General features: G+C 49.5%; 1 protein-coding gene across 2 annotated transcripts in view; it reads right to left on the bottom strand.

Annotated features, from left to right (window-relative positions):
- Positions 1-9,633: 9,633 nt before the first annotated feature.
- The window catches only part of LOC132422744 (complement C3-like), a 28,986-nt gene continuing 15,645 nt past the window's right edge, over positions 9,634-22,974 (bottom strand). Inside the window, exons 27-41 of one of the 2 annotated variants that reach the window (XM_060007681.1) lie at positions 20,536-20,631; positions 20,222-20,375; positions 18,896-19,065; positions 18,571-18,729; positions 17,291-17,350; positions 16,124-16,214; positions 14,480-14,525; positions 13,325-13,412; positions 12,918-13,004; positions 12,591-12,696; positions 12,039-12,128; positions 11,537-11,620; positions 11,368-11,457; positions 11,123-11,258; positions 9,634-10,695 (exon numbers count right to left, since the gene is read on the bottom strand). In XM_060007681.1, the coding sequence (XP_059863664.1) occupies positions 10,563-10,695; positions 11,123-11,258; positions 11,368-11,457; positions 11,537-11,620; positions 12,039-12,128; positions 12,591-12,696; positions 12,918-13,004; positions 13,325-13,412; positions 14,480-14,525; positions 16,124-16,214; positions 17,291-17,350; positions 18,571-18,729; positions 18,896-19,065; positions 20,222-20,375; positions 20,536-20,631 (1,590 nt within the window). In that variant the 3' untranslated portion in view covers positions 9,634-10,562. The remainder of the gene's footprint in view (positions 10,696-11,122; positions 11,259-11,367; positions 11,458-11,536; positions 11,621-12,038; positions 12,129-12,590; positions 12,697-12,917; positions 13,005-13,324; positions 13,413-14,479; positions 14,526-16,123; positions 16,215-17,290; positions 17,351-18,570; positions 18,730-18,895; positions 19,066-20,221; positions 20,376-20,535; positions 20,632-22,974) is intronic. The other variant, XM_060007680.1, reaches the window with a different exon arrangement.

Genomic DNA, 22,974 nt, shown 5'->3' with positions numbered 1-22,974 from the left:
GGCTGTGCTGAGCAGCATATAGGATCCTAGTGCCCCAACCAGACATCGAACCCAGGCCCTGGCATTGAAGGTACTGAGTTCTAGCCACTGGACCTCCAGGGAATTCCCTACCATTTTATTGTTTATTTCTGTTGGTCTCCTTTGTTTCTTTATTCTTCTCTATTTTTTTTTCTCTCCTGCCTTCTTTTGGATTACAGGCATACCTCGGAGATATTACAGGTTTGGTTCAGGATCACTGCAATAAAGCAAATATCACAATAAAGTGAGTCACATGCATTTTTTCCTTTCCCAGTGCATATAAAAGCTATGTTTAGGGCTTCCCTGGTGGCACAGTGGTTAAGAATCCGCCTGCCAATGCAGGGGACACAGGTTCAAGCCCTGGTCTGGGAAGATCCCACATGCCCTGGAGCAACTAAACCCGTGCACCACAACTACCGAGCCTGCGCTCTAGAGCCCACAAGCCACAACTACTGAACCCATGCACTATAACTACTGAATCCCGTGCTCTGCAACAAGAGAAGCCACCACAATGAAAAGCCCACACACCACAACGAAGAGTAGCCCCTGCCCACCGCACCTAGAGAAAACCCACGCACAGCAACGAAGACCCAACACAGCCAAAAATAAATAAATTAAAAAACTTCTAAAAAAAATACAGGGACTTCCCTGGTGGCACAGTGGTTGGGAGTCCACCTGCCAATGCAGGGGGCGTGGGTTCGATCCCTGGTCCGGAAAGATCCCACATGCTGCAGAGCAGCTGGGCCCGTGCGCCACAGCTACTGAGCCTGTGCTCTGGAGCCTGCGTGCCACGGCTGCTGAGGCCTGCGTGCCACAGCTACTGAGCCTGTGCTCTGGAGCCTGCGTGCCATGGCTGCTGAGGCCTGCGTGCTACAGCTACTGAGGCCCGGGTGCCTAGAGCCCGTGCTCCACAACAAGGGAGGCCACCGCAGTGAGAGGCCCACGCACCGCGACAACGAGTGGTCCCTGCTCACTGCAACTAGAGAGAGCCTGCACAAAGCAACGAAGACCCAACACAGCCAAAAATAAATAAATAAAAAATAAACTAAATTTATTTAAAAAAATACTAAACAATTACAGTAGTAGTATCAAAGATCACTGATCACGGATCACCATGATAAATATAATAACGAAAAACTTTTTGTAAAAATTTTATTGATTGATTGATTGATTGATTGATTGATGGCTGTGTTGGGGCTTCATTTCTGTGCGAGGGCTTTCTCTAGTTGCGGCGAGCGGGGGCCACTTTTCATCACGGTGCGTGGGCCTCTCACTGTCGCGGCCTCTCGTTGCGGAGCACAGGCTCCAGACGCGCAGGCTCAGTAGTTGTGGCGCACAGGCCTAGTTGCTCTGCGGCACGTGGGATCTTCTCAGACCAGGGCTCGAACCCGTGTCCCCTGCATTGGCAGGCAGATTCTCAACCACTGCGCCACCAGGAAAGCCCGAATAATGAAAAACTTTGAAATATTATGAGAATTACCAAAATGTGACACAGAGACATGAAGTGAGCAAATGCTGTGGAAAAAATGGTGGCAATAGAATTGTTCGACACAGGGTTGCCACAAAACTTCAACTGGTAAAAAACACAACATCTGCAAAACGCGATAAGATGAAGTACCATAAACAAGGTATGCCTGTATTTGAATATTTTTGAGTATTCCATTTAAATTTAGCTCTTGAGTTTTTCTCTCTCCTTTTTAGAGATGGCTCTATGGATTACAGTATACATACTTACCTTTTCACAGTCTACTTAGAATTAATACTTTAGCACTTCAAGTGGAGTGCAGAACCACTGTTTAGTTTCCTTTTTCCTCCCCTCTCTGTGTTGGAATTGTCACATGTGTTACATCTACATACACTGGAAAACGTCATCAATGTTTTAATTTTTGCTTTCAACCATCAAACATTTTAAAGAGAAGGAAAGTAGTGTATTACCAGAGATGTATCATTTCTGTTGGTCTTTGTTCCTGAAGTTCCGACCTTCCTTCTGGTATTATTTCCCTTCTATTTGAAGAACTTCCATTAACCATTTTTTCTTTTAAAAGAGAGGATTTGCTAGCAACAAATTTTCTTAGTTATCCTTCATTTGAGAATGTCTTTACTTCACCTTCATTTCTTCATTTTCATGGGGAATAGAATTTGGGGTTGACAATTCTTTCAGCACTTGAAAAATATTATTTCCCTGCCTTCCATCCTGTATGTTTTTTGATGAGAAATCCATCGTCATTCAAATCATTGTTTCTCTGGACACAATGGATTGTCCCTCTCTGACGGCTTTCAAGAGTTTTTCTTTGTTTTTAGTTTTCAGCAGTTTGATTATGATGTGTCCAGCCATGGGTTTCTTTGAGTTTGTTGTGCTTGGGATTTGCTGAGCTTCTTGAATCTGTGGGCTTGTGTCTTTTGCCATTTGGGGGAGTTTTCAGCTATTATTTCTTCAAATATTTTTTTCTGCATTTTACTTCTTTCTCCTCTCTTTCTGGGACTCTCCTGACAGGAATGTTAGACCTTTTAATATTGTCCCACAGCTCTGTCGTTGAGACTGGATAATTTGTATTGCTCTATTTTCAAGTTCGTTGGCTCTTTTCTCTACCATCTCCATTCTGCTATTTAGCCCATCCAGTGAATTATTAATTTTGGTTATTGTATTTCTCAGTTCCGAAATTTCCATGTGGTTCTTTAAAAAAATATTTATTTCTCTATTGAGACTTTGTTTCCATTAGTTCAAGAGTGTTTGCTCTTACTTCCTGGGCATAGTTATAATTGCTGCTTTAAAGTATTTGTCTGATACTTCCAACATCTGCATGATTTTAGGGTTGGCATAGGATGATTTTCTTTTCCTTTGTGAGTAGTTGGAAATTTCCTACTGTTTCACATGTTGAATAATTTTGGATTGTATCCTGGACATTTTGGACATTATATACAACATATTGTACTATTATATTATGATACTCTAGGTCTTGTTTAAAACCCTACAGAGAATGTTGATATTTATGTTTTGTCAGGCAGTCAACTCAGTTAGGTTCAGGTTGTAGGTTGCAACCCACTTTCTCCAGGCAGTGGTTCCAATATCATTTCAGTTTTCAAAGCTATTGCAGTGCTATTTGGATCCGTTCTGTGTATGTACCACCACTCTCTCCGACCCACAGGTCCTCCTTCCTTCCCTGCTCATCAGACCAGTAAGAAAGGGTTTTTTAAAGAGCCCTTTCTGTCTACATCCAGCGTGCAGTTCTGGGTTTTGGGCTGCCTTTAAGTCTAGGTTGGAAAATACCAGAGGAAAAATAATAAGGAGGGGCAGGACACCAGGCAGCTTCAGAGAAAGGAATTATTACATTTATCTATGCACTCAGATGTATAAGTGTAACCTTTTAGTGCCCTGCTTCTTATCTCCTTGGCCTACCTGGATTTCAACTGCATTTGTTGTGGACAACTCCAATATGTGTAGAACTCCTACCTCAAGAATGCATGTGTTTTTCTATTTTCTCCTTCAGGGTCTTTGTGGCCCCCAGCATGTGCAGCTGTTAATGCCCTCTGGAGCAACTGTCAACCCTCAGCCAGACGTGATCTGGTGGGTAAATAATACCAACAAACTGAATCCAACAGTACATTAAATAGATCGTACACCATGACCAAGTGCGATTTATCCCAGGATATGTTCAGGCATTGGAAAACTCAAATGGGTATTTGTATGCCAGTGTTCACAGCAGTATTATTTACAATAACCAAAAGGTCAAAACAACCCAAGCGTCTATCAACAGATGAATGGATAAACAATGTGGGGGACTTCTGTGGTGGTGCAGTGGTTAAGAATCCGCCTGCCAATGCAGGAGCCACAGGTTCGAGCCCTGGGTCGGGAAGATCCCACGTGCCGCGGAGCAACTAAGCCTGTGCGCCACAACTACTAAGCCTGTGCTCTAGAGCCCGTGAGCCACAACTACTGAAGCCCGCGAGCCACAACTACTGAAGCCCGCGCGCCTAGAGCCCGTGCTCCTCAACAAGAGAAGCCACCGCAATGAGAAGCCCGCACACCGCAACGAAGAGTAGCCCCTGCTCTCCACAACTAGAGAAAGCCCGCGCACTCAGCCAAAAAAAAAAAAAAAGAATTAAAAATAATCCACCTCCAAAATGTGGTATCTCCCACACACAGTGGGATATTATTCAGCCATAAAAGAAACAGAGAACTGTCACATGCTATTAACTTTGAGGAATCTTGAAAACATTATGCTAACTGAAAGAAGCCAGACATCAAAAGTCACATATTGCATGAATCCTTTTTTTTTTTTTTTTTTTTTTTACTGTACGCGGGCCTCTCACTGTTGTGGCCTCTCCCGCCGCGGAGCACAGGCTCCGGACGCGCAGGCCCAACATGGCCGTGAGCCATGGCTCACGGGCCCAGCCGCTCCGCGGCATGTGGGATCTTCCCAGACCGGGGTACGAACCCGTGTACCCTGCATCGGCAGGCGGACTCTCAACCACTGCGCCACCAGGGAAGCCCATGAATCCTTTTTTATGATGTATCCAGAACGGGCAAGTCCATGGAGACAGAGAGCAGGTTCGTGGTTACCAGGGGATGGGAGGTAGGAGAAAGTTGGGGATGATTACATAATGGGTACAGGGTGTTTTTCTGGGGTGATGAAAAAATTTCGAAACTCGAGAGAGGTGGAGACTCCACATATTGTAAAGATACCAAGTACCACTGAAATGTCTACTTTGAAATGGCCAATGGTGTGTTCTGTGAATTTCACCTCCACAAAAAATAAAAACTTCAATCTATGGTGGATGGAAATCTAAACTGCCCAAACTCTTAGGATCTAATTTAGTAATGCCCATGAAAGTTTAAATGTATTTTCTAGCAGCCAACTGCAAGAGCTCCCAATGGTCAAACTGGAGAGATTTGCTCATGAAAATCAAGTAGTATTGGATTATAACCCGAAGTATAAAATAAGTAGTCATGAATCCATACGGATATAAATAAAGGATTGAATACATTAATAAGTGGGGGGAGAAGAGACAAATTTCTCACGGTGAATTCCAAATAATCAGTGTAGGTGCTCTGCCCTGGAGGAAGGGGAGTATAACTCCCCGCCCCTTTTGTATGGACCCTGCACAGAGACTTCCTTTCAAAGAGTACATTATGGAAAAGGGAGCAGGGATAATAATTTTGCAGTTAAGAAACCTGATAAACTGTACTTCAGCAGGTCGATCAAGGCAACATCAATAGTCATAAACCACGTTGATCATATATACCCTTGATATGATATGATTAAAACGGCATTTTAGGGGAATTCCTTGGCGGACCAGTGGTTAGGACTCTGCGCTTCCACTGCAGGGGGCCCGGGGTTTGATCCCTGGTCGGGGAACAAAGATCCCGCAAGCCACGCGGCACAGCCAAAAAATAAAATAAAATAAAATAAATGGCATTTTACTTCTGTGATATACCTCCCTCAGCCCGTAACCCGGTAAGCCTAATCCTGAGAAAACATCAGGTAGGTCCCAATAAAGTGTCATCCTACAGGATTCATGACCAGTCCTCAGGACTGTCAAGGACATCAAAAACAAGGAGAAGTCTGAGACATTGCCTCAGTTAAGTCAAGCCTAAGGAGACACGACATCTAAATATAATATGACATCCTCGATGAGATCTTGGAACAGAAAAAGGATATTAGGTGAAAACCAAGGAAATCTAAACTGTGGACTTCATGTAATAATAATGTATCCATATTGGTTTACTAATTATAACAAATATAGTGATGATAATGACGATGTTTATAGGAGGGGAAACTGTGCAGGGGTATATGAGAAGTTTCTCATACATGTACTATAGTCTCAATTTTTCTGTAAATCTAAAACCGACCTGAACAATGAAGTCTATTTCAAAAATTTACCCACCTTTTGCCATTGAAGGACATCTGTATAGGGCGGTGAGGGCACAGACTCTGGATCCAGATTGTCTGGGTTCAAATCCCAAGCTCTGCCACTTACTAGTTGTGGTCGGCAGCCTGCAAGATGGCCTACAGTGATCCCTGCCTGTTGCCTGTCATGCCATGTGTAGCCCTCACCCACACGGACTAGGGCGTCCTCATGTGACTGACAGGAGGTTGCAGAAATGATGGTGAGTGATTTCTGAGACTAGGTCACAAAAGGCACTGTGGCTTCCCCTGTGCTTTTTCTCTTGGATCACTCACTCTGGGGAAAGCCAGCTGCCATACTGTGGGGAGACTTGAGGAAGGTTCCACATGGTGAGAAACTGAGACCTCCCACTAACAACCATCGCCAACTTGCCAGTCGTATGAGTAAGCTACTTTGGAGATGACTCCTCCAGCCCGTCAAACCTTCAGATGATGGCAGCCCCAGCTGACATCTTTTTTTTTTTTAATTGGAGTATAGTTGATTTACAATGTTGTGGTTTTTAAAAATTTTTTATTGGAGTATAGTTGATTTACAGTGTTGTGTCCAGGGACTTCCCTGGTGGTACAGCGGTTAAGACTCTGTGCTTCCACTGCAGGGGGCATGGGTTCGACCCCTGGTCGGGTAACTAAGATCACACAAGCCCTGTGGTGTAACCCCCCCCAAAAAAATGCAATAGTCAACAATGTTGTGTCCAGCTGACATCTTGATTATAACCTCATGAGAGACTGCTGCACCAAAATTATGCAGCTAAGTTGCTCCCTAACAGAAATTGTGAAATAATAAATATTTAGTGGTTTAAGCTCCTAAGTTTGGGGGTAATTTGTTTCATAGCAATAGATAACCAATGCACTAATTCAGGGGTAGGCACACTTTTTTTTCCCATAAAGGACCAGATAATAAATATTTCAGTCATTGCAGGTCATGTACAGTATCTGTCAAACATCCTTCTTTGCTTTTTAAAAATTCTTCTAAAATGTAAAAAAACATTCTTAGATCAAGGTCTGTACAAAAACAAGCCAGAGGGCTTCCCTGGTGGCACAGTGGTTAAGAATCCACCTGCCAACTAAGCCCATGAGCCACAACTACTGTGACTGTGCTCTAGAGCCCACGAGCCACAACTACTGAGCCTGCGTGCCACAACTACTGAAGCCCGCGCGCCTAGAGCCTGTGCTCCGCAACAAGAGAAGCCACCACAATGAGAAGACCACGCACTGCAACGAAGAGTAGCTCCTGCTTGCCGTAACTAGAGAAAGCCCGGGTGCAACAACGGAGACCCAAAGCAGCCAAAATAAATAAATAAAATTACATATATAAAAAAAGACAAGCCACAGCCTCCCTGACATCTTTCCTTTCATCCTTTCTACTTTCCTTCTTTCCTCCTTCCCTCCCTCCATCATTCTCTTCTTTTTTTTTTTTTTTTTTTTTTTTTTGCGGTACGCGGACCTCTCACTGTTGTGGCCTCTCCCGTTGTGGAGCACAGGCTCCGGACTCGCAGGCTCAGCGGCCATGGCTCACGGGCCCAGCCGCTCCGCGGCATGTGGGATCTTCCCGGACCGGGGCACGAACCCATGTCCCCTGCATTGGCAGGCGGACTCTCAACCACTGTGCCAGCAGGGAAGCCCCCTTTTTAAAAAATATTTATTTATTATTTATTTTTGGCTACGTTGGGTCTTCGTTGCTGCGCGCGGGCTTTCTCTAGTTGTGGCGAGCAGGGGCTACTCTTCGTTGAAGTGCACGAGATTTTCATTGCGGTGGCTTCTCTTGTTGAGGAGCACAGGCTCTAGGCATGCGGGCTTCAGTAGTTGTGGTGTGCAGGCTCAGTAGTTGTGGCGCACGGGCTTAGTTGCTCCGTGGCATGTGGGATCTTCATGGACCAGGGCTCGAACCTGTGTCCCCTGCATTGGCAGGTGGATTCTAAACCACTGCGCCACCAGAGTAGTCCCTCTTCCTTTCTTTTTATCTCTCTCTCTCCCTTTTTTTTTTTTTTTTTGTGCAGTACGCGGGCCTCTCACTGTTGTGGCCTCTCCCGTTGTGGAGCACAGGCTCCGGACTGCTCAGGCTCAGCGGCCATGGCTCACAGGCCCAGCCGCTCCACGGCATGTGGGATCATCCCGGACCGGGGCACGAACCCGTGTCCCCTGCATCGGCAGGCAGACTCTCAACCACTGTGCCACCAGGGAAGCCCTCTCTCTCTCCCTTTATCCCTCCCTCTTTTCCTTCTCTCTCACTGTCTTTCATTCTTTTATTTATTCAGTCCTTCATTCAGCAAAATGAACAGCTACTATGTGCCAGGCCCTCACTGAACTGCTGCAATTATATCTGTGACCAAGACAGCCTCCCTGCTCTCCTGGGGCTCCCAGTCCAGTAGGGGAGACAGACAGCAAAGATGTAAGTAAAGAATCTAATTTATCATTATGCCCTTTGACGTTTCGTCGGAAGGAAAAAATCAGGTTGCAGACAGAGACAACTTCAGGGAAGGATGCAATTTCATCTAGTGAGGGTGCTTGGAGAAGGCCTCTCTGATGGGAGACTTGAAGGGTGAGGAGAAAGCAGTCATGGGAAAAGTGTTTTGGGCAGAAGGAACAGCTTATGCAAAGACCCAGAGGCAAGAAAGAGCTTGGAGTTTCCGGGAACCATGAAAGACGGCCTGTGTCCTGGAGTGGAGTGAGTGGGAAGCTGGGGGACTTGGGGTCAGGGAGGTTGACGGGGCCACATTGCAGGGCCTTGAGTGCTGCAGTGTCAGAGCAGTGGGAACCTGGGAGGGTTTTGAGCAGGGGTTGCTGTGGTCTGACTTTCTTCTCTGATTGTCGTGTGGATTCCAGCAGCTTTACTCCCTCCCCAAGGCCTCTTGTCTGGCTCATTGATAATTAGGCCAGTGAAGGTTTATTGAATAATTACTATGTGCTGGGTACTCACAAGAACTCTCTGAGGGAAGTAATGTTAGAGGTGAGGAAACCGAAGCACAGGAGGTGAGTAAATGGGCTAATGTCACACAGCCAGGAAGAGGTGGAGGCAGAGTTAGAATTCAGGTAGCTGCTGCCATGCTATCCCGTGGCAAACCCCACCTCCTCTTCAGGTCTCTTGCCATCAACTCAGTTTCTGTCCGTCAGTCAACTGGGCCTTTCCACTTCAGAGCTGGTCAATTCCTCTCCTGCTCAAACACCTTCCATGGCTCCCTACTGCCCTTGATAATGACCAAGCCCTCTAGCCTGGTGTTCAAAACCCCATCTTTCTTTTTCTCCCTCTCACCTTCAGCCCGTCCTTGACATCCCAAGTTCAAGACATCCTGGATGCCTTGCAGTCCCTCCAGCACTCCCTCAACCCCCACGGGCTGCTGCCTTGGAGCGGCAGTCCCCTGCTCCCACTCCAAGCCACATTGATGAAACTCATTCACCCTCCCCTGCCCCTTGTCTCCTTTCTCCAGTTGCCTGGGGTTCCCGGTCAAAGCTTACATCAGGACCAACTGCAGAGTGGGTGCTACATTCATTCATTCATTCACTCATCCATTCAACAATCATTCCTTGAACACCTACTATATACCAGCCCCTGCTATAGGAACTGGGAGTACCGCAGTGAACAAGACAGACATGGCCTCTGGTCTTAAAGAGCTGATATTGTGGGGCAGGAGAAATACCCAATTAACTAACAATCAAACCAATAAATATCATACAATATATTTTTAAGTGTTACTGAGAGCGGTGGGAGGAGGTCTATTTTTAGGTATGTTATAAAGCAAGTATCTTTTTTAAAAAAATATTTATTTATTTATTTGGTTGTGCCAGGTCTTAGTTGCTGCATGTGGGCTCCTTAGTTGGGGCATGTGAACTCTTAGTTGCAGCATGCATGTGGGATCTAGTTCCCTGGCCAGGGATCAAACTCCGGCCCCCTGCATTGGGAGCTTGGGATCTTAGTTGCTGCGCCACCAGGGAAGTCCCTAAAGCAAGTATCTTTAAAAAAACATTTTTTTAAATTTTATTTTTGGCTGCATCAGGTCTTTGTTGCGGCACGCGGGATCTTCGTTGTGGCATGCACGCTCTTTGTTGAGGCACGCGGGTTTCTCTCTAGTTGTGGCGTGTGGGTTTTTCTCTCTCTAGTTGTGGCTCGTGGGCTCTGTACTTTGTGGCTCACGGGCTCTCTAGTTGAGGCGCGTGGGCTTAGTTGCCCCGCGGCATGTGGGATCTTAGTTCCCCGACCAGGGATTGGATCCACATCCCCTGCATTGGAAGGCGGATTCTTTACCACTGGACCACCAGGGAAGTCCCCAAAGCAAGTATCTTTGAGGAAGTGACATTAAAACAGAGTCCAAATAAGGGAAGTGTTCAATCCATAAAGACATCTGGAGGAAGGTGTACCTGGTGGAGGGGACAGTGTGTGCAAAGGCCCTGAGGTGGGAATCAACTCAGATGTTGGAAGGACACAAAGAAGGCCAGTGTGATTGGAATGGAGTGGGAGTGAGACGGAGGATGCAGGTCCAAGCAATGTCAGGGCAGGTTCTGCAGGGCCCCTGCTGAATGCTGAGGCAGGAACACACATCTGGAGTTTGAGTATGATATTCCTTGCTCTTTATTTGCGGTGAAGCCCAGGGACCTGGGCATGCTTGGAGACAACCCCCTGAGAGCAGCAGAGGCCTCAGGGTCTCAGGACTCGCAGCCATGGGTGCGCATATATTCTGAAAACCCCTCCAGCTGGTCCAGCAACTCCTTCTTGCCCACTGCCCCATCCACTGGCCAGTGCATGAGGAACGTCTCCTTGCCCAGGACATGGGTGTATCTGTGGGCAAGAGGTGGCCAGGATGGTGAGGAGAGCCGGGTGCCTTGAAGGTGTGGAGACCTTTCTGACTTGCCCCTCTGCCCTGCCTGACAGACTCTCAGAGCCACAGCTTATAGTGTCCACTCCACCAGGCCATCTCAGGTCCCCCCACCTCTAGCCCATACTGCTGGGGATTAGAAAATGCTCCCCTTCCTCTGACTCGTTCCTGCCCTCTGTTGGAAATTTACAACTACATTTACAACATCTCCTTATGAATGGTGTTCCCTGGAGTTGTGCAGTGCACAGCCTGCACCTCCATTCAGGGCAGCCCTGAAACCCAAGACTCGTGTTGACAGGTGCAGTAGAAACTTTGACACCAAGGACTGGACTGGGGTAGGGAAGGGGGCCCAGGCCTGAGTCCCCAGGGCAGCAGGAGCCCCCCACGCACTCAGATTTGACTCTCCACAGGTCTGATGTCTGGCCCATGATGAGGTATGTCTCGTGTTCTTGCAGCCCCAGGGAGTCATGGCAGGTGGCGTGAGTGACGAATTTCTTCATGGTGAGGGGCTTGGCAGAGTCCGTGCCTGGAGGAGAGGAGAACCAGTGTGTGAGCTGGCATAGGCCTGGCCCTCCTCCGCGTTGGGACCCCTGGGGTAGGCCCCCACGCCCCCTCCTCTGCCACCTTGGACATACCACTCTTGATGATGGCTTGGAGCTGCATGTTGTAGTAGATGTAGGGGCTGGAGGCGGAGGTCTCCACAGACTCCAGCCTGGCCTTGTACACTGGGGGAGGGGTCCAGGAGGGTGTTGTGTTGGTGTCCAGCCTGCAGGTGGGCCGCCCCCTGCCCCTCCCCACACTCACCAAAGTCCACGCCAACCTCACAGGCTGCTGCCTGGAGCTGCTCCTGCTGCAGGTGGTCGCTGTCCTTTGAGGATGGGCACTGTTCTGGAAGGTTGGGGGAGGGGGGGGCGGCTGTTCTAGCTGCACTGGCGCAGGGGCCTTCCTCCCATCTGACCGCCATCCGGTCCCAGGCGGCAGCTGCTGGCTCTCTGGGTCTGGCCTTTCCGATCTGTAGGGTGCTCTCTCCTCCTCTGTCTCTCCGTTTGGTCTTTTTCTTTTCTGTTTCTCTCATCTGAGTGTCCCTCCGTGTCTGTGTCTCTGATTCGCCTGATCTTTGGCTGTGCCTGAGTGTATGTGTCATTCTCTGTCTCCTTTTCTCTGTCTCTCTTTGTCTCTGTCTTGCTATCTCTCTGTCTCTCTCTCTCTCTGTCTCAACTCAGCCCAGAAGGCGCCCAGGAAGTGATGAAAAGCTCTTGAACCCCTAGCCTGGCAGTCCCAGCCCTCCGTAGCCCCATGACCTCACCCTCGGCACATCTGCACACGTCTCTGTGGCAGATCTTCCTCAAGGAAGCGTGCTCTGTGGGCAGGTTGTAGAAGGAGCTGCACCTCTGGGCTGTGAGAAGAGGCGAGTGACCGGGGTTGGCTTGGGCCAGTGCTCCTGGGGGCTGGGTGCACGTCTGGCTCCGCCCCCAGCAGGCCCCGCCCCACCTGACCTGCCCAGCCACCCCCTTAACAGGTCCCTCCTCTTTAAAGAGGCTGCCCACTTCTTGCCCACCCTTACCCAGCGGGCCACGCCAAGTCCCTTCTCAGCTCTGCCACACCCGCTTCCAGGCCCCCCCGCCCCTCCCCGGGGCCACTTTAACCACTAAGGAAGGCCACGCCCCTCATCACCACGCTCCTTGGGTCCCTTCCGGCGCCCTCTTGGCCACCCCTCCCACGGAGCCAAGGACCCCCTCTGCCACGCCCCATTCCCCCTTTTGGCCCCGCCCCTCACCCCTCCCTTTTTTTCTGGCCCAGTCCTTCTCAGGCCCTGTACCCTCCCGGGATAGCCCTCCACCCCAAGGCCCCTGCTCACAAGGCTCGTAGTAGTCGTAGACCATGACCTGGGCAGCCTGCAGGAACTCCGCCTGCAGCATCCTGTGGACGCGGAAGCCCAGCACCGTGTCTACCTCGTGGGAGAGCTGGAGAAGGGAAGTCCTGTCTGAGCTGATCAGGGCCACGGAGCATGGGGTACTGACCACAGGGCCTTGGCCATAACCACTGACCGCGTGGCCCTGAATACTGAGGAGCTGACTTCAGAGGGCATGGCTCTCGGACAACACTGACCAGGGTGCTGATTGTGGTTTCTCCGCCCATCCGGCTGCCCACGGACCTCTGGCAGAGGACACCTGGCCTTCCTCACCTTCTCCAGGTAGAGGACAACAGTGCTGTCGCTGGAGGTCGTCTTGGTCTCATACTGGAAGGCGTACCTCTCCACGTCGCTCGTGAGCTGGGGCAGAGGGTGAGGAATGCGCGTCGGCAGAGATCCTCCAAGGCACCCAGCCCCGGGAGCTCCAGTTAGTGTGAAGCAACTCTCAGAGCTCCCGGCCCTTGTCCAATCAGCCCCACTGTTGGGGAAACTGAGGCACAATCAGGGCAAGAATTTAGCTAAGGTCATACAGGGAGTCCCCCAGAAGTGACCATGGCCGCTGACCTTGGGGCAGGGACTGTGAGGCATTACCCTGGGGGTCTTGACCCAGGTAGATGCTGTTCTGCGCCCACTCGGGGAATGTGGGATGTTGCCAGGGCAATCCCCGCCCTGCTCGTCACCTGTTTGAGGTCATCCTGGTTGGGGTAGAAGCCGGTGAGCAGGGAGACCTCCATGATGGTCATTGTGGCCTCTCGATGACCCTGGTACCTGGGGATTTCACAGCACCAGTCTCTTCCCACTGTCCCCTTGCCCCTCTCCCACGCTCCCACTGTCATCACCTCTCGCCTGGACAAGGGCAGTAGCCTTCTCCTGTGTCTGCCTGTCGCTCCTCTGCCCCCAAGAGGATACAGCTTTAGCAAACAGAAATCTGGTATGTTGCCTCCTTGCTTAACTTCCTTGCTTTACCAAAACACCTGGCCTCATCCTTTCACTTCACCTCCTTCCCCTCTGGCCTCTGATTGATTGCTCTGAAGTGTCAGTCTCTTGCCTGCCACTGGACCTTGGCACATGCTGTTCTCTCAGCCTGGAATTCTTCCTCCCTCTTTGCCCTGAAAAATCCTGTCACCTTTGCAATTTCAGCTGATGCATCACCCCCTCTGGGAAGCCTTCCCCAGCCGGCACACCAGATCATTCTCTAATTTGCCCTCCTGTGGCTCCGTGGACCTCTCCTTTGCCACATTTAATCACGGTTGTCATTTTGCCTTGACTCTGGGTGATTATTCGGTTATTGTTTGTCTCCCCTGATAGTCTGTGAGCTCCACCAGGCAGGGAGGAGCTGCCTTTGCTCACAGCTGTGCCCCCAGCTCCTAGAACAGAGCCTGGCACCAATTAGGTGCTCAATACATTTAAAAAAAAAAATCTGGGACAGACCTGGGTGAGGGTATTTGGGAGACAGAGCCAGACTGGGGTGGGGGCTGGAATGTCTGGAGAAGATGAAGAGAGGGGAGAGTCATGGGGTTCAGAGCTAGCCCTGGGCATCTGGGTCATGGTGCATGTTCACCGTGCAGGAGCCCGCCTTTCTGGGACAGGGAAAGCTGGGGGGCAGGGTTGGGGTAGCAGGATGGTAGATAAGCATGGAAGGGTGGGGTAGGGGGCAGAAAGGGGGACAGGCAGGGGAGGGCAGGAGGAGAGGTAGGGATGAGGGGGCAGGCATGGAGAGGCAAGCGTGGCTGGTTCCCTCCCTCCACTCAGTACATAGGGAGAGCTGCTAAGGAGTCTGGATTCCAGGAAGTGGGTCCTTCCTCCTGCCCAGTCCACGATCCTGGTGACCTGACCTTGTTTCCATCCGGAGCTGAAAGGTCGCTTCCCCCTTTTTATTATCTGCAGAGAGAAGGCAGGAATTTAGAGGCTGGGTGACACAGCCTCTGGAGCCAGCTTCCTGGGTTCAAATCCTGGCTCTGCTATGACTTTGAGCAAGTTGTTTAACCTCTCTGTGCTTTGGTTTCCTAAACTGTAAATGGGGATCATAATATTCCCAACCCAGCTGGTTAATTTTAAGTGAGTTAATACAAGTAAAGCATTTAACATAATGCCTGATTAGTGCTTGATAGCTGTCAGTTATTATTACTATAGTATTACTACCATTATCATATTACTACTACTACTGCTACCACTACAATTAAGAAATGGGGTCCAAACCAAAGTCTTGGTCACTTTTAGTCCCTAAAAGTCTTGGGACTGGTGAGACTTGTTTCCCCCTACCCTGACAGTGAGCTCCCAGTGGCAAAGTCCTGTCTCTTCCTTCTTGGTACCCCAGACTGGAAACTCTGGAATCCATTTCTGATCATCTCCACAGCCCCTTCCCTGGTCCGGCCCCATCATTTCCTGCAGGACCAGTGCAGTCACCTCTTCCTTGGTCTCCCAGCTCCCACCTGTGCCCTCTATAGTCTGTTTCCCCCACAGCGGCCAGAGGGAGCCTGTGCGAACCTGTGCTAGGTCATGTCCCTCTTCTACTCAGAACCCTCTCTGGCTCCTATTTCACTCCAAGCAAACGCTAGAGTCCTCACCATGGCTTGTAAGTCCCTGCCCCATCTGCCCCATCACCTCTCCAACTCTTCCAACGAAAAATCTACCCCTTGCTCCTCTGTAGCCACACTGGCCTCCCTGCTGTTGCTCAAACCAGGTGAGTTCATTCTTGCCTCAGGCCCTTTGCACCTGCTGTTCCGTCTGCCTGGAATGCTCTTCCCTCAGATCCTTCCTGGCTCACTCTCTCACTTCTTTCATGTTTCATCTCAAATGCCACCTCCTCAGAGAGCTTCCCCTGGACTTCCTCCAAGTCGGTAGCACCTTTTCCTGCTTTATTTTATATGGTACTTATCATCACCTGCTATTATGCTTCATATTTATATTTTACAATGCAGATTCACTTATGTTATAAATAAATAACAATAAAAGTATAATATACTGTTATTGTATTGTTTGCGTCCTTCTACTAGAATGTGGGCTCCAGGAGAAGACGGGATAGTTTTCTTGTTCATGCCTACGTTCCCAGGGCCAAGAAACAGGGTGCAGCACCTAGTAAATGCTCAAAGAATATTTGTTGGGGAAGGGTAAGCTGGGACGAAGTGAGAGAGCGGCATGGACATATATACACTACCAAATGTAAAATAGGTAGCTAGTGGGAAGCAGCCGCATAGCACAGTGAGATCAGCTCGGTGCTTTGTGTCCACTTAGAGGGGTGAGATAAGGAGGGTGGGAGGGAGACGCAGGAAGGAGGAGATATGGGGATATATGTATAGCTGATTCACTTTGTTATACAGCAGAAACTAACACACCACTGTAAAGCAATTATACTCCAATAAAGATGTTAGAAAAATATTTGTTGAATGGCTGAATAAAGCAATAGAGATACTTACTGAATGATAGCTAAAATAAAGTAATAAAAAAGAAGAGCTGGGTATCCCTGAGTCCAGGCTCACCTTTCGGGGCTGTGTGAAGAGTCACATTCAGGTGGTACAGGTTGCAGGTGTCCTCCCAGGACTCTGGAGACCTGTGGTACATGGTCAGGATCTGTCGGAGGGGGAGGTGTCAGAGCCCATCCACACTAACTCCTTTCCTCCTTGCTTCAGTTCCTGCCTGCCCAGCTCTCTGCCCCATGGGGAATTCACAGCGAGGTCTTTCCCGTTCAATCCATGTGTTCAGTGGCCAGAACACCCTATATAGTCTAGGCAGGCCAGCTCTGTAATAAAACTTCCTGCAGTGTTGGCAATAGTCTCTAACTGTGCTGTCCGTGTGGCAACCACTAGACACGTGGCTTTTTTTTTTTTTTTTTTGGTTGTGCCGTGCAGCATGCGGGATCTTAGTTCCCCGACCAGGGATTGAACCCATGCCCCCTGCGATGGAAGCAGGGAGTCTTAACCACTGGACCGCCAGGCAAGTCCGCACATGTGGCTATCGAGCACTTGAAATGTGACTAGAGCACTTGAAATGTGACTAGTTCGACCGAGGAACTGAATTTCTTATTTTATGTAATTTAAAATTAGCTGAAGTTTAAGGTGGAGTGTGACTTGCCTGAGGTCACACAACAAAGGCAGGGATTCAACTCTGTTGGCTCTATTGCCTGAAACATGATAGCAGGCTACCTTGAATTTGGTGACAAAGAAGGCTGTCCTCTTGGGTCATAGGGCATAGGGCCAGACGATGTAATGTGTGTAACAGTGTCTGACACACAGTAAGTGGTCAAAATAGCCTTCAGATATTGGGGGAAGGGTGGGGTTGTTCTCTGGGTTTTGAGAGGCACCCTGGCAGGAGAGTCTTTCTTTTAGGGGGCAAGGAAAGAGACCCCTTCAGGGATTCCACATAGGAGGGACAGAGGGGTCCAAAGATCTCTGGCCTCTGTCTTCCCTGACTCTTGACTTACTGAAAGTGAAAACCTCTATTTCCCCACCCGTCACATGGAGCCCATATTTTTACCAGCTTCTCAGGGGGGTTTTGAGGTGTCCTTAGATTGATGCCTAACAAAGGGTTGTGTCCTAAATGGTAGCTAAGGTTATTGCTTATTTCAATCTTGTTTTGGAGTCTATATTTGCCTCTATTTCCACCAACTGGGGGAGCCCTGGGCTCTAGCTAAGGAACACAAGACCTACCGAGATGGTGCCTCTTCCACTGCCGCTGGCTCTGATCTCTAGGTCATCCTGGGCAGAGAACTGAAAAGAGAGGGGAGAAGGATTTGAGGGGAGAAGAAGCAGCAAAACATGGCTTACACGCAGTGGGGATGGAGAGGAAAGAAGGCACGGGCACTGGGGCCTCAGTTATTTCCCTAACTTGGCGTCTAGTGACTCTCCCACCTCTCTTCATGAAGATGGTTTTACTTTTCCTTCTTTTTTTAAAAACTATTTATTTATTTAGGCTGCACCAGGTCTTAGTCGCGGCACGCGGGATCTTCGTTGTGGCATGCATGAGGGATCTAGTTCCCTGACCAGGGATCAAACCCGGGCCGCCTACATTGGGAGCGTGGAGTCTTACCCACTGGACCACCAGGGAAGTCCCTGCATCTGCTCTTGTTTCCCTCATTCATTCTTCCCTCATCGGCCAGAGCAAACGTTTACAAATTCACATGCAATCACATCACCCCTGCTTAAATCCCATTGCTGTTCTTAGAACACTCTTGCCTCAGTGCCTTTGCACTTGCTGTTTGTTCTGCCTAGATATCCACAAGGATCACATCTGCCTTTCCCTAAGGTCTTTGCTCAAATATTACCTTCTTGGTGAGACCTTCCCTACCCAGCCTAATTACAACTCCTTGATGTTCCCACCCCCTCCCTGCTTAATTCTTCCCCATAGCACTTGCCGTCATTTAACACATTACATATTCTATTTATTCACATCGCTTTTTTGTCTATCCCCACTTAAATATAAAATTCTACAGGGACAGGGATTTTTTTTTCTGTCTTGTTCATGGCCATATTCCCAGAACCCAGAACAGTGTCTGACACACAGTAAGTGCTCAAAAAGGATGATTGAATAATTGAAGGTGACTATCACCTCCTTCATGGAGTAAGGTCATGGAGGTTACCTTACTCCCCATACGCAGGTTATTATGTCCTTTACACACTTATTTCATTCCCCTGTGTTCTGAAAGCTTAAAGTGGAATGTAGAATTATATTTATTGTCTTAATTTCTTTCTAGAATGTAAGTGTTTTGAGAACAGGGACCACAGATGTTTCATAATGTAACCCAGGAGAATGCTTGGCACACAGTAGGTGCTCAGGAAATGTTTGTGCAATGAATGAACCAATACATTGATAGTATAGCCAATGGTGATTGGATAATACTGGTGAGGGGAGATTTCCAGGGACATGACTCTTGGTCTCATCTCCAGTGCAACTACCGTGAGGACTTCCCAGCTGCCCCTTAGCTCCATACCTTTGCTGACCGCAGCTGGTAGGCATTGTTCTCATCGATGAGCCATTCCATATTCAAGGCTCTCTTGGGGGCTCTGATCTGGACGCGGAGATCCTGGACACCGTCGAAGGGGACAGCTTCGCGGAAGCGTGTGAGGGCCTCTATGGCCACGACCGTGGTCTGGGTGTTGGGATGGGGGCCTCGGATCAGCACCACTGACAGCGCACCGGAGCCCCGTGGGGCACGAGCACCACGGACAGCTCCTTCCGGCGGGCCAGTAATGTAAGCACCTCTGCTAGCGACCCCCCCCCTTCCCCCTCCCCCCAGTTTCCGAGGCTCCAGTCACCTGGGTGGACTGGAAGCCTCCTCCCAGCTCCCGTTTCTCCAGTAGCCACTTGGCGATGGCGTGCGTCTCATTGTGCCGACCCAGTTCCAGCTTCTGCATCAGCGCATAGGCCGTGGCCTCAATGGTGTAGAGGGAGTCCATGTCCAGGTCCACTGGCCAATGGGTTTTGTCTAGAAGATGGATGCCCACCTTGTCACGCAGATCTGGGCCCACCTACCTAAACCTGCCCTCTCCTCGTGTCACATTGCCCAGTTTTTCTCATCTGCTATTTTATTGAGCACCTACTTTATGTGAAAATCTTTGCTGAGGAGACGTATGGACATTGCATTTTTCAGAACCACTCTAGGAGACAGGGACACTATTTAGAGTTGGGGAAATTGAGGTTCAAAGAAGCCCCTCCACATTCCTCTCGGTCCCACTGCAAGTGAGTTTTTCTACCTCCACTCCTCTTGACTTGGGGAATGGAGAGGATGGGATCAGGACCCTCAGGGATGGGATAGCGCAGGCCATGGGAAGCAAACCCCTCTCAGTTACCTATGTTTTATGACCTTCTTTCCATTCTCGAACATACCAAGCACTTTCCCACTTCAGAGCATTTGCACGTGCCATTCCTTCTGCTTGGAATATCCTTGGCCTTTCACGTAGGTGAGCATTCTCATCTTTCATTCCAGCTGAGGGGTCCCTTTTCACAGAGGCCTTCCCAGTTCTCCAGTCTATACTCCCCTCCCCTCATCATCGCTCCCACCCACCTTGTATGTTATTATCTCAGCGCCTGTCTCAACTAGTAATTCTCTTTTGATCTGTTTGTCTTCCACCTGCCTCCCTCAGGAATGCTGGGGACTTTTTTTTTTTTTTTTTTTTTCTGGGATGGAGATTAGTTTCTTCACTTCATGATTCATCAGTGGAAGAGAAAAGGTTTTGCATCTATACATGTCTATCAGCGGTCTGGCTGTTTTCAATCACTCAATCAACAAAACACTCAACCGTAAGTAGGAGTCCCTCCTCCCTGTGCCCTGCCTCCCTCCCATACTCCCCCCTGCCCCTCTGCCCTCCCCGCACCCCCCATGCCTGGGCTCTCAGTGGATTCTGGTTGGCTGCTGGATTCATTTCCTGCGAGCCGGCCTGCACTGGGGACTTTTGAGGGCGGGGACCACATCAGTCTTGTTCACCTTGGTTTCTCAGGGTCTGAGCTCAAGGGTGGGCACACCATAGGTGCTCATAAATGAAGAATCACATTTTGCTGGATTTGACATCATACAATCCCCCTCTCTCTGCCCCCGTGACTGTGGTTAACACATAGTTGGTTGAAAAGTGACCCCCACCCACCCTGGCTGGCAACGCTGTCCAGGCGGTCGTTGGCTCGGGGGCTCCTGGTGAGGGCCAGAGCATAGGAGACTATGGCTATGGCAAAGGTTGTCTGAATGTGGGGGAGTTTTTTCTCCAGGAAGTCACCGGCTTGTTTCATGCTGGCAGCCAAGTTCTAGAAAGTCAAGAGAAGAGGCTAGAGGGAGGTGATCAGAGGAAAGGGGTCTGGGAGTTAGAAGGGAGGAAAGCAGTAAGAAGGACATGAGGGCAGGGGAGCCCGCTGCGTGCAGGGGGCGTGGCACCCTGCAGACCCTGCCCTCGTCTTTGGGTCCTACCGGTATCTTCTGGTTGCACAACTCCTTCCCCTCATTCAGAGCGATCAGGACGAGAGCTGTGAGGGATACATTTGCCTCCGAGCCTCGGTAGCCACCCTGTGGGGATGCAGAACCACAGCCATAATCTCTTTACCATCTTGGAGACACCTTCCCCAATCTCTCCTGACTGACCTTGAAAAGCTCCCAGGTGCTCAGCTCTGGGCTGGATGATGCTGAAAGCAGGATGAGGAAAGGGGTAGAGGAAGAGGACCTATCTTGAGATTTGCCTGTGTGGGGTCTGCTTTACTATAAGAAAAGTTGACAGCCGTGGAGGGTGCTGTGCTAAGCTCTCTATGCTAGCTCAAAACATTCTTGCAGCAGCTCCATTCTCCTGATGAGCAAACTGAGGGTCAGAGGGTGAAGTGTCCCCATTGCTAGTAAATGACCGACAAGGTTCAAACTCCTCTTGAGTCTCCCAAGTTCCACCCTCAATCCCTGTACTGGACTGAATAATTTTCCCCCAAATTCTCATCCACCCAGAACCTCAGAGTGTGACCTTATTAGGAAATAGGGTCTTTGTAGATGTAATGAGCTAAGTTAAGAATAGGTTATACTGGATTAGGGGGACCCTGTATCCAATGACTCGTGTCCCTATAAGAAGGTACACATAGAAGGAAGAAAGCCATGTGAAGATGGAGGCAGAGATTGGAGTGATGTGGCCCTAAGCCAAGGGATGCCGAGGATTGCCAGGAACCGCCAAGCTAGAAGAGGCAAGGCAGGATTCCCGCCCCATGCCCCAACGAGCCTTCAGAAGGAGCATGGCCCTGCCGAGACCTTCAGCTTGGACTTTTAGTCTCTAGAACTGGAACCAAAAAAATAGATTTCTGTTGTTTTAAGCCATCCAGTTTGTGGTACTTTGTTACAGCAGCCCTAGGAAACTAATACATACCCCAAAGTCTCTTCTTCTCACAGTGGCCAATGAAGCCTGTGAACTCTTGAATCAGTTTACATCCGTCCTCTGCTCAGAACCTTCTGTGGCTCCCACCTCACTTGGAGGAAAAGCTCAAGTCCTCCCTTTGGCCCACAAGGCCCTGCACACTCTGTCCCATCACCTCCCTGCCCTCCCCTCCTCCCTCTCTCTCCTCGCTCACTCTGTTCCAGCCACACTGGGCTCCTCACTGTTCCTCCAAAATATTGGGCACATTCCAGTCTCAGGACCTTTGCACATGCTCCTCCCTTTGCTTAGGACACTCTCTCCTTAGTTATCCACAGGACTTGCTCCCTCGCCTCTCCAGTTCTGTATAAATATCATCTCCTCAGGAAACCTTCCAAAATGTCACCCTTCCCACCTTGATCCCCCTTTCCCTGCATTTTTCCCATCTCACTTATAACATGCCACATCACTTATGTCTCTGTTGTGCTAATTGCCTGTCTGTCCTCCACTAGAATGTCTGCCCCATGAGGACAGGGATTTTTGTCTGTTTTGTTTGCCCTGAGCCCCCAGTACTTAAAGCAGTGCCTGGCACATTATAGGTGCCTGATAAATGTTCGTTGGTGGAAAGAAACTCAGATCTGTGAGCCTGTCTTACTGTGACTGTGTTTGTAACTCCTCTAGGTACCGCCTTCCTGTACCACGTAGGGCTTTCACTCACACAGCCCTCCCTTCTTTTGGGGGTGCATTCTGTCTTCGCTGGTTCATTCATCCATCCAGAGTTTCATTCAGCATCACTTGCTGACTATGATGAACCAGACCTGCTTTTCTCCCTGGAGGACTCACAGTGTAGGAAAAGCAAACCCTAACCAGACTATTGCAAAGCCCCACAGGCTTCAGGACCTGGCGTCTTTCCTCCTTCCTAGGCCTCGGGATGGATCACCTCTTTGCCATCTTTGGGCTCTGATGACACTGGTCTCTTTTCCCCGTCCTCAAACATGCCAGAGCCTCAGGGCCTTTGCACATGCTGTTCCCTTTGCCTGGAGCTCTGTTTTCCATTCTCTCCTCCGCTGTCTCCTATTCCTTCTTCAAGTTGCTGCTTTACCGTCACTTCCGCCTGTAGGCTACCCCTGACACCCCCAGCGCTGGGCATGGCCCCTATTAAATCCTATCTCCTGCTTTTCTCTCCCATGGAACTCGGCGCAATTGTGACTTAAACAATCACTAGTTATAATTATTTGGTGAACTTCTGTCTGCCCCCCACTACCCAGCTTGTCAGTTCTATAAGCAGGGGCTGTCACTGTCTTGTTTACCTCTGTGTCTCCCCTCTCCCCAGCACAAGGCCTGGCACACAGCAGTTGCTGGATGAATGTTTGTTGAATGAGTGAATAAATCACATCCCTAACGTGATAGGTGCACAGGACAGGGCTGGTATTCGGGGAAGACTTAGGGGAGGTGGTGTCCAATCTAAATCTAACGAGAAAACATACTTTGGCTAGGTGCAGGGGAAAAAAGGGATAAGGTGTGAC

This window comes from Delphinus delphis, chromosome 3, assembly GCF_949987515.2.
Source record: "Delphinus delphis chromosome 3, mDelDel1.2, whole genome shotgun sequence".
In the NCBI taxonomy this organism is placed as follows: Eukaryota; Metazoa; Chordata; class Mammalia; order Artiodactyla; family Delphinidae; genus Delphinus; species Delphinus delphis.
This window is presented reverse-complemented; position numbering and strand designations above follow the sequence as displayed.